At 43.1% G+C, this 11,924-nt stretch overlaps 1 protein-coding gene across 1 annotated transcript; it reads left to right on the top strand.

Annotated features, from left to right (window-relative positions):
- LOC115692871 (mitogen-activated protein kinase kinase kinase 1-like) lies at positions 1–6,731 on the top strand. The gene is made up of 8 exons (XM_030619840.2): positions 1–691; positions 1,628–1,712; positions 1,916–1,978; positions 3,735–3,892; positions 4,306–4,378; positions 4,649–4,708; positions 4,795–4,923; positions 6,381–6,731. Exons 1-8 carry the CDS (start codon positions 225–227, stop codon positions 6,579–6,581), a joined length of 1,236 nt encoding a protein of 411 aa, XP_030475700.2. The 5' UTR covers positions 1–224; the 3' UTR covers positions 6,582–6,731.
- Positions 6,732–11,924: the final 5,193 nt, after the last annotated feature.

Below are 11,924 nucleotides of genomic sequence, written 5' to 3'. Positions count from 1 at the left end.
CCAATGGACAAGACTAGAAGAAGTCAATCTCGCCCAGCTTGACATCGTCTTCGACCTTGCTTGCCACAGTAAGACTCTGCTTCCAGTTGTTTTGTGCTATATTATCCCAGTCCTGCAGAAGAAAAAGATCATCTCGAAGCTTTGCAAGCCTTTGCAGGTCCCTTTCTTTTTCCTCTCTTTGACCCTTTTTGGTTCGCGAAGGGCACGGCGGAGACTCGCGCAAAATGGGAAACGGAAGCTCCAAGTTCGTGGATGGCGACTCCTCCTCCTCCAAGCGCATTGATCTTCGCCCTCGTAGAAGTTGGCTTGGATTTCTGGTTTTTGCTAAAAACTGGGGAATGAAGAAGGATAGGGGAGGAATCAGGGAATCGAGGCTTCCACTTCTTTCCCTGCCGCCAGTTAAGGTGCAGCCTGTTGTGGACAACCCCGCGCCAGATTTGTTGAACTCATCCGGGCCTCAGGAAGGTCTCGGAGGAGACGAGGATCCTCCTGTTCGTCATGATCCGAACTCTTCTTTGTCAACTTCTGCTGAAGATGAGGGGTCTGGTGATCAGAATGATGTGGGGAACGCTTCAGAACCAGACCACATTGTTTCTCCCCATGGGAGTTTCAGACGAAGGATCACCTCATGGAAAAAGGGCGATCTGTTGGGAAGTGGGTCGTCGGGAGCTGTCTATGAAGCAATCGCCGAGTGAGATTCCTTTGCTTTTCTCTTTGACCATCAGTACGTCATTCTTGCGATAAGCATTTTCGCAGACGAAGTAACATCGGAGTTCTCCTATAGTGACGTTGGTTTGAAGTTTCGACTGCACTTTTGAGTGCCACATGCTGTGGTTAGAATTAGGAACCTTCAGGCTAATCATGTGTATGCAGTAGAGCATGTTGTCTTTTGGTTGATATAAGGCTCATTTAAACAGACACGACAAACGTTTTTCCAATTGCTTAAAGTGCTTGATCTTCATATTTGTAATTGGAGTTCTAGCATGATTGGTGTAGTACTAATTGAAGACCATTCATGATTATCGAACAGACCGAAGAAGTAAAGATCTAGAATATTAAAAATCACGTAAATTTTGTTGTTTTCCATTGTTTTTCTGTAACTTTACCAGCTTGTACAGCGTGCAATTTGTTCTGTTTTTTTGAAGAATGGATGTTGTGATAGATCAGCGGTTACTGAGAACATGCTTTAGAGACTGTTAGTTAATTGTAAATTCAGATGCCGAGAGCTAGGGAACTATTTTTGTGATATTGATGAAAACGACTCTTTTTTAATCCTTTTTTTCTTTGTATCATCTGTAGTGCAAGAATTATCCTAACTATGTCTTATCAAGGCATCCTTAGCCAAAGAATTCGTATATAGGCTCCCTTTGTTTCACGGAAAATGAATTATTTGGAAAATATTTTATTAAAAATAATCGCTTCGATCTCTTGAATTAATCAGTCAATAAAATATATTTTCATTATCGATAACAATTTATGTTTAAATATTTTTATAGGCGATTTATTTTTGTAGGCGATAGAAGCAATCATTTATAAGAAAACATTTTTCAAATTATTCATTTTTTGCGAAATAAACACACCCTTACATTCTCTCTCTCGTTTTTCTCGTGATTCTCTGTTTCCACAGTGATGGATTCTTTTTCGCTGTAAAGGAGGTTTCTTTATTAGATCAAGGAAGCCTAGGCAGGCAGAGCCAATTGCAGCTTGAGCAGGTAACTGCTTGTTTCTTTCTGTCTCTTGTTAATTGGTCCTCGGGCATGACTAATAGACTCACCTCTTTCTAACAACTGCCATGGTAATGAATATAGCAAAACTATTAAGAAGACTGCCGTATATGCAAACCATAAATCTGGTGTGAGATCAATAGATTTTCTTTTGACTCTTTCTTTCCAGTGATACTCTGCTTTCTTTTCAGGAAATTTCTCTTTTAAGTCTGTTTGAACACGAGAACATTGTTCGATATCTCGGCACAGACAAGGTGTGGTTCATTCTTATTAAGTTGCATTCTGCAGTATATTTCACTTTGGCATCGTTTATAATATCACCGGAACTGAGCAAAAGAGGGGAACATGGCTGTGGTTGTAGCCACAATATAGTGGTAGCATCTTCATCATGGCAGTTGCGGCCTTTTAGCGGTAACAGCCATTCATGACAGAGACAGATATCTTAGGTTCCCCTCCCTCCGCAAGAAAAGTTTGCGATGAATTGACTATTACCCGAATTAGTAATTATATGAGTAAAGGAGATATGCGGAGTAGACGTCAGTTTATGGAGTCTCTCTCTCTCTCAATGAAAGTAAATTTTTTCCCTCCCTTCTGAAGAGAGCCTGTCTTAAAATCAATTAACCCTTTGTTTTATAGTTGTAGATGATTTACAGAATAAAACCTTGCAAACTGAAGGTTCAGGTCAAACTCTCAGGACTAATAAAAAGGAATCTGAGGCTTAGACAAATGGCAGCCCCCTCGACTAAAACATAAAGTGGGGAAAGGACAAGAAAATGAAGTGATTTGATTCTTCGGGTATCCTATAATTGGCCATCGATGGTCCACATGACCAATGTGCCAACCTTTTCTCCGTCGTCAATAATTGGTCGTTGCTATAGCAACAACAATGGATTTCCTCCACAGGCAGTTTTTTCCATCTGTTCTAATCCAGCGTATCTTTTAGTACCACTCATTGTTATGCAACATCCTATAATTCTTAACCTGTACAAGTAGAGAAAACTAAAAATGGAATTGATCATTGTTCAAGTAAGGGAAGTAGTTCCTATCTTAGTGGCTTAAATGTTCGACTACCTCCCAGTTATTTTTCTTTAAACATAGTTTGGCAAGAAGCATCAGATTCTAAGAAAGTGCCACGACATAACTTCTTTTTTGAGATGAAACACGCAAAAGATTGTTGCTGTCAAACAAAATTTGGTTTGCCACACCTACAATCCTCCGTATTGTTTCGTGGCAATGAGGGATTAATGGAATAGGACCTCTCCTTCTTCCGCCAGTGCACCATGCAACTGTTTTTGTTGGCACGCATTCTTGCCTTATTTTTCCCCTTAAAGTTCACAAAATTTCTTTTTATTGTCATCTGATTTAAACCTTTACTAAATTAACGCCGATCGAGCAGATTCTCACTAAACACTGATCGGTTATTGAGGAGGTCCTCAAAACCAAAGTGCACTTCAGTAAGCGTAACCAACTTAACAATGATTTCTTGTCCCTGTTCGTCGGGGCCTTGTCTAAGGGGCCTCTTGCCTTCGCACACCTGGTTGCTGTGGGAAGAGTGTTGTCATGTTTTAATGATTAGATAGGCGTTATAAAAGGCTTAGACATTGAGCATCATTAGGATCAGCAAAATGTAAACATCGCTGATTTTTGTTTTGCTATCTGGTATGGTAGTCTATGTACTGTTTAAAATATCTTATATCATTGATTTATGGGGTTTCGATGGTCCGTATATACATATAGCCTTCTTCCACTTAATAGCCTAATCTTTTGGGTTCCGACATAGATTGGGAATTAGGTTCTGCCTTAATTTATTTTCGTGCTTTGTTCCCTTTTCATCAATTCCATGTGCTGTTGTTTGTCCGGTTTGCACGTGAAAGAGGGTGTTAAAGTATTCCACATCGCTTGTCTATGTGGTTTCAATGTGTCCTATATACTTTTAGTCTTCATCCACTTAATAGCTTAAATTTTTTGGTAGGATATTCTAAGATATATTTTTTTTTTACTCTCTTCCAGGATGATAAGAAGCTTTACGTATTCCTTGAGCTCATGAGCAAAGGTTCACTTGCAACCCTTTATAACAAACGCAAGTTGAGAGATTCCCAAGTCTCCACATTCACTAGGCAAATTCTAAATGGTTTAAAGTATCTTCATGACCAGAAAGTGGTACACAGGTATAAGAAAGATGCTAGACTTTGCATTTGTCGTTTTGACTATTTGAAATAGTGATTCACACTTCTCATTCCTGATTGAATGTTGATTTTGGTAAGGAAAGAGACCATAACCAAACAAAGAGCACGCTGAAATTTATATAATTTGTTTCATGGCACACTCCCTCGGTGCCTTTTGATGATACTTGTTTTCCTTAGCCGAAAACTTTTCTGGATTTAAGGGAGTTGTCAAATCTTTGAACCAAAATGTAGTGTTATGAGAAGTAGATCTCTTGTGATAACCAGCAAACAACGAAGTAACACTATGAGCTTTTACAGCAATGTCTTGCATAGACAAGATTATTTTACTATTTGAATGCTTCGAGTTGTTTATATATCCTATGGACAGTCATGCTTCCAGTTCCTTCATTTTGTAGGGACATTAAATGTGTTAACATATTGGTTGATACGAGTGGAACTGTGAAACTAGCAGACTTTGGACTGGCAAAGGTATGTCTCATTAGCGAAAGTGAACTCTCTCTCTCTCTCACATGCGCGCGAGCAACAAAGACACATGCAAAATAAATGCACATGCACGAAGCGCATGCGAGAGCAACAAAAGACGCATGTTCAAATACATACACGTGCAGGAATATGCGCAAGCATTGAAATTGTGCAGCACACATACAAATGGATGAGCGCATGACAAACACACGTATAGACTGTGTTGTCCTTTACTTTTCCAAAATGACATATCAACTTTCTGTTTTATTCATACAGGTCACTGAAATGAATGCTGCTAAAACCTTCATTGGAAGTGCTTTTTGGATGGCACCTGAGGTTTGCACCCTCCGCTGCCATTTTTTAACATACTTTTTTTTGACATCTTTTCCTTATTTTGTCTTCTTTGTTGGTCGTAACTGCAGGTTGTCAATCCAAAGAAAAGAAGCTCTCAGTCGAACAGAAGCTATGGGATGGAAGTTGATATATGGAGCCTAGGGTGCACTGTTTTAGAGATGTTGACACGCCAGCGTCCATATCCTAAATTAGATAAAGTATGTAACTAAGTAACCTTCGTTTTTATGTTTTATCTCTTCGAGATCTGTGTTATGCCAGAATTACTAACTAGTCGCAACATTTTTGTTATTGCTACTTACAATCTGAGCTAAGCTAAGCGCATGTTTTGACGAGTCCATTAGGCCGTCATTTTGAGAAAATAAAAGGAGTAAGAGCACTATGTAGAAAAGAGAGAGGACAGAGAATTATTGATATTTATCAAGAGTAGGTCGTGTCAAGGGATATGCATAGTATTTATGGCCGACGGTTGAGATCCTGGAGCAAATGGTTATCTAACATGGTACGAAAACTCAGTTGCATATTTAAATCTTGACTCTCTTTTAAGTAATTTGGCATTGCTGTCCAATACTTTTAATTACTAGTATAAGTGTACGGTTGCATGCATTAAGATAATTGAATATTGTATGTATGTAAATAGTAGCCCCCCAATAGATGTGGCGTACACATATAACCCTACCATTCAGTCTCAAGAATCTCTCCGTCTTCTCCTTCACTGTCACATGGTACTTGAGCAACCAAGAGAGATTGAAATCCTAATATTGTTATTGCCATCTCTGCTTCAGTCCTGAGAGCAGCACTGACACTGATTGCTTCGTGTTCGTTACTGCAAACTTTGTTGTGTGGTTCTCCTCTGATCTGTCACTGGCCATTATCACTCTCGACGTTTCCCTCGTTGCCTTTGAGTATCGATCCTTTGCTGGTCTTGTCTGAATGAATTGTTGACCGGGATGGGTGTCTTCTCTGCTAGGGTTAGTTTCTTTGGATATGGAAGTTAGCAACTTTTCAATTTGGTTGGTAACTTTCGATTATGACAATTTTCATGTCCTATGTCAAATTGGCAACTTCTCCATATGCGTAGTAAGTTTTCCATCAAGGATGGTAATTACTAGCTCTAGCCAGTAAATCACCTGCTGATGTTATCCCTTTTTAGGGCATGACAGCACAGAAACACCCTTGTTCACAGAATGGCTGCCGCTAAAGTTTGGATTGCTCTTATTCAAAAAAAAAAAAAAGTTTGGATTGCTCTGGTCTTGTGAGTGAACTCTGAAGGTCGCACTGCTTATGTGCTTATCTTAGGATTTTATTTATTGCATAAGGTGAGTGAAGGTGCAACTAACGCCCCCTTTCTTTTACTTTTTTGTTAAATTTAGGACACTTTAGAATTTTGAGCAAAAAAAATGGATACTTAAGTTTCATTGGAAGTAGATGGAAGACATTCACGTTGTTCGTCCCTGTGAACTGTTACATGTCATCCATGTCTCCCACTCTGCAATAACTGTGATTCCAAAATGATCATGACAGATGATTGCCTGAAGCATAATGCCCTTAGATTTGCCTATAGATCTTATTGATTTATCCTGCTGTCATATGTTAGTTCCCCCTGGATTTAATATTAACACTGGCCTCTGCTACATTTTCTTTCTTATCATGGCAGGCGCAAGCATTGTACAGAATTGGCAAGGGTATACGTCCTCGAGTTCCCCAATCTTTATCAAGCAACGCTCGAGACTTCATCCTCACATGCTTGCGAAAAAACCCGAAGGATCGGCCTTCCGCAGTGGAGTTGCTAGACCATCCCTTTGTGAGGAAGCCACCTGCTGCTTCTGGTTTTGCTTCACCTCTCTTCAACAACTGATGCTCATAATGTTCTGCCAGGCCGTCCCTTTTCGGTTCATCGCTCTGAATGTAAATTTACACTATCCGTTTGTTATTTTGTTGTTGCATCGCTAGTGGGAGTGTTCTTCTTTTGGGCTCATGAAAAGATACCTTCATCAACTTACCGCATTTCTTCTGTTTACTCCAAAAGTTTTTATATTGGAGCAAACAGTCCATGTATTTATAGTATCTATGATCCGTTTCCCAATTCCCTTACAAACTTTGTCATGTTCTACAATGTTCTACATTTTGATCCATAAGTTTTAATTGGTACGCCATAGGTTAATTGGCCCTTCCACAGGGGAGGGGTGTGCGCAGTTGATCGTCACGCCAAGGAGACAACCATAGCTGCAGTTGTCCCTTATGCTTTGTACTTCCTGCAATTGTTGAATCTCCTCGCAAAGTTGGCTCATGTCCTAAGAGCTTTTATTGGACCCTGGACGGAAGCCCCAGACTCATTCAGGGACCAACCTAATTGAATGGCCTGGTCTTCTTTCGCAGAAATTTAAGTCTATGATCTAGCCTAATCTAGAGTTCAAACTCTAAAACTAACCCTAATCCTAAATACAACTAACGGTAGTCTCCGACCTTCTCCAGTCCACCTCCATGACTCGATCTCCCCCACTATCTCATAGTATTCATTCATGCTTCACACTCAATGAAAGCATTATGATGTTCGCACAATGATCGATCAGACAAAACCATCAAACAAACACGTCAAGGGGTGGGCTTTCCAAATCATCGACTAATCATTGAAGCGTACAAATCACACTCGGCACATCACAATTATCAAGCACAGCAAGCAAGGGAAGTCACGTACTTGTAAAACCTCAAGAAATTAATATCTTAAGGCAACAAGAGTTGCGGCTAAAGGCAGCCATATATTGTGTTTAATAATATTTTTGTATATCGCTAATGAAAAGTACATGTACCTATTTATAGGCTTTAAAGGTTAACTATCTAAAGTAACAAATAACAAAATATCAATTACATCAAATCAAAATCAAAACAAAATCTCCTAAATATATCTATATCTCTAAAATAGGAAAATAATCATGGAGGAAATCTCTGCTGAGCTGTAGCCTTGCTGTCTAACATCCCCCGCAAGCTGATGTGGCAAGAGTCATAGTAAGCTTGATCTAAAGAAGACGGAACCGAGGAGTGGAGAGGCCTTTAGTGAAGATGTCGGCTGGTTGATCATGAGTGGAGATGTACTGAACATGAAGTTGTCCTTTGGCCACACGCTCGCGCACAAAGTGGTAGTCAATCTCTACATGTTTAGTGCGAGCATGGAAGATGGGATTGCCAGTAAGCTAGATAGCAGAAAGATTATCACACCAAAGGACAGGAGGAGCGGGCAGACGAACATGAAGATCACGTAGTAGAGCTTCTATCCAAATAAGTTCTGCAGTGGTGTCAGCAAGACACTTAAACTCAACTTCGGTACTGAATCGGGCAACGGTCCACTGTTTGCGGGAGCTCCATGAAATGAGATTTGAACCCAAGAAGATGCCAAACCCACCAACAGAGCGACGAGTATCTGGAGCACTAGCCCATCTCGCATCGGAAAAAGCATGCAGCTGAAAAGAAGAGCTGGGAGTGAAGAGAATACCATGATGTTGAGTGCCTTTGATGAAACGAAGGATCCTTTTAACAAATTGCCAGTGGATCTCAGTGGGAGAGTGCATGAATTTACAAGCTGTGTTGATAGCATATGCGATATCTGGACAAGTGACTGTGATATACTATAGAGCCCCTACAATGCGGGCTAAAGTGCCATCATGAAGGCGTGTCACCATAGAATATGTAGGCTGAGCTAGTGGATCCAGCGGAGAAGCTGCTGGCAGGATTGGTGAAGCTGCGGACTGAGAGGGAGACCCATCAGCGGGTTCATGCAGTGAGGTTTCGGACACACCTGAACCGCGCTGATTCTGCGGCAAGGAATTAGTAGACTGTAAATCGCAATTAGAGGGAGAACATGGCTCACGTGGTGGTTGCTGTGGCAGAGGAGTTCCGGACAACTCAGCAAAAATAAGCGGCTGAATGGTTGCGGCAGCCTCCGAAGATGATTGCGGAGTGTTTTGCGCATAAGGGAGATCTAATTCGTCAAACACTACATCAGCAACACTTGAGAACCGTCGATGCTGAGGGGAATAACACCGGTATCCTTTGTATCCTGATGGGTAGCCTAAGAAAATGCACCGATGTGACCTTGGTTGCAGTTTACTCTTTGCATAGCGTCGAAAATTGGGATACATTGTGCAGCCAAAAACTCTGAGATGAACAATAGATAGAACCATTGGAAATAAGATCTCCCATGGTGATTTTGTCACGCCCCGAACCCCATCGAGCTCGCGACATCCCCTGCTCCGGTCGAAATGATGCGACGTCCCAGGAACGTCGCCGACCCAACCCAAACATCAGAGCCACATGCGGAAGCGAATAATAAAACCCCGGACAAATAATGACGACAAACGGGGTAGAACAACGTAACAATCCAAAGAACCACATATTCATACAACACCAAATATACATACATCATATTACAGGCATAATTAACAAACTAGCATCCGAAATCACCGTCAACAAAATATCAGGGTCTGGTTAACTTAACTTCCCTATGGGTCAACCCGATTTACACAACCCCCAAAACCTTAAGGAAAAACCTAAGGATCGCCCTCCTCCAATCTGCTTCTGAATCTCTGGCTTGAATTTCTGGAACTCACCTGCAGCTCCACTGGGCACCAACAAGTAGCTCCCGGACTTCCAAAAAGAAAAGGCGCACTTCCTGGCTTTAGGGCCGGGTTCAAAGTGGCGGTTATACAACCGTGAGACGAATCTCAATAAGTGTATAACCCCAAACCCCACGTAGGCACTCACGTACCGCCAGACGAAAACACCCATAACACACAACGATCGGCCAAACTAACAATCACATGCGACCCTACCTGGAATCCATCACGCACGTTCCTGCACGTTAGACAATAACACAGCCAACACATCACAGCAAGGAATCACAGACACGCGTGTGCCTCAATTATAAGACAGAAACCACTTGGGCACGTCCCATACCGTGCCTAGCAGTTTCTACCCCATAATTAAGCATCACATCACGTGATACAAACACACTCGCATGCTACTCACACCATGCGTCACTTTCCATAATCCTCTCGCTTGTCTTGCCAAATCCCACTCATTTTCAACCTTTCCACCACTACCGCGCCCGCGTAAAACGCATCAGGCCAACGGTCTTCTGACCTCGTCAAGCATCGTCACCCCGTCGGGCCGGGCATCGTCACCTCGTCAGGGACGGCATCGTCCCGCGTAAACGTACACGCCTCAGGACGGAATCCTACACACACTTTCCTTCTACCGCGCCCGCGTAAAACGCATCAGGCCAACGGTCTTCTGACCACGTCAGGCATCGACACCTCGTCAGGCCGGGCATCGTCACCTCGTCAGGGACGGCATCGTCCCGCGTAAACGTACACGCCTCAGGACGGACCTTTCCAACCAATCCACATTTCCATATCCTCGTTCCGCTCAAACCACACTTACACACAACCAGCACTCGCACGGCCAAACATACATGCCTCACACATACATAGCCACGCACCAAATTCACATCTCACGTACACTTCACAAACACGCATTCTCATCGCACGAACACCACATGATCACCCACACTCGGCACACGAACTCAATGCACATTCACATGTCCACGCCACCACACCTCACGGCCACACACACGGCATAGCACCACATCACATTCGGCCCAAGCACAAACTAGAACAAGCCAATGACAGCAAACTACACAATTAATCCGATAAACCCAATCAAGCCAATACATTTCCAATTAATCACCCATTTAATTCCCGATCGATCCTCGACATCACAGCCCTAACTCAGCATTCCTAAACCTCGAATTTCGTCGCCCAATCAGCCCATAACCTCCAAACATTCAACCCCTAACTTAGTCCCGAAGACAGACACGAAACAGCCACAAACAGTCCCTAAAATCACTTAAACCGAACTTCAAACTAGTCTAGAAATACCCGAGGTCCTAAATGACATTTGGGGAAAACACTTACCCAAAAAGACGAGACAGAACGGTGCTGGAACGGGCCGGGACAGCGGCAGCAGCGTCGCCGGCGATGTACGGACGGCGGAACAGTGTACCCCCGTACGGACGCGGTGAACAGTACCACTCCGTACGGACACTGTACGGATAGGGCTGGGACGGTGGCCGGCGAGGTGCCGTGGCGACACCATGGCGTCCCGCACGGTCGGCGTGGCATGGAATGTGATCCGTACGGACGATGAATGCACCGCACGGGGACACCGTGTACGGACTATGCTTTGGACGACGACGTACGGCGAGGCTGGACGGTTGGGTGTCGACGGAACGACGATCGGAGCTCCGCAAAGCTCCTGATCTTGTTTGCGAGGCACTGGAAAGAGAAAAAGAGAAAAACAAGGCTGTTTTTTGGACAAAAACCGAGGGTGTGATGGCTGCACGAGAGGTGGAAATGGTTGATGGTGGTGCTGGCTTGGTGGGGGCAGCTCCGATGGTAATCTTGTTCCGGCGTGAACGGTGATCTAGGAAATGGCGAAACGGACCGCAGAACCGAAACGTGAAGAAGAAGAGGAAAATTCTGGGGAAAAAATGGCTGAATGCTTCTGTACGCGAGAGAGAGAGAGAGAGAGAGAGAGAGAGAGAGAGAGAGAGAGAGAGAGAGAGAGAGAGAGAAGACAATCTGGTCAAATGGGTCAAAGATAGCTTAGTGGGATCCATGTGTCAAAAATCCAAGGGTTTGGACAACTTTGCCCTTGATCCAAGGGTCACCAATTGATCTTATCTAATAATTTAAGGGCCCATTGGTCATTTGTCCCTAACCCAAGGCTGACCAGACCTGGTTTAGCCTAATTGACCTTGGTTAGTCCCCAAATTTTGGTCAAAATTCGGAATAAAGGAAAATAGGCCTAGGGGCATTTTCGTAATTTTCCGATCCCGAACCGAAATTCCAATTTTCGCACATACGTGTTCCATATGTGCGTGGCCAACATAATATGGCGTCGGAATCGCGAAATTCATCGTGCAAGCCCTCAAAAATCCACGTCAAAGTTTCGGGAATAAAATAATATTATTTTTCCAATTTTTGTCGAAATTCCAATTTTTGGCCAAAATCACTTTGAATGTGCGTGGCCACCCCAAAATGACCTTGGCCGCGAAAAATAACCTCAAACGGCCTCCGAATCCAGCCTCGGTGCCCACAGGGGCAAAACCGTAATTTTTCCGGCCCCAGACCGAAATCCATTTTTT

The sequence above is a fragment of the Syzygium oleosum genome, unplaced genomic scaffold, assembly GCF_021117445.2.
Source record: "Syzygium oleosum isolate NSW1041296 unplaced genomic scaffold, Sole_v2.1 Sole_v2.27, whole genome shotgun sequence".
NCBI classification, from domain to species: domain Eukaryota; kingdom Viridiplantae; phylum Streptophyta; class Magnoliopsida; order Myrtales; family Myrtaceae; genus Syzygium; species Syzygium oleosum.
Note: the sequence above shows the minus strand (reverse complement) of the source record. Positions and strands in the feature narration are given on the sequence as shown.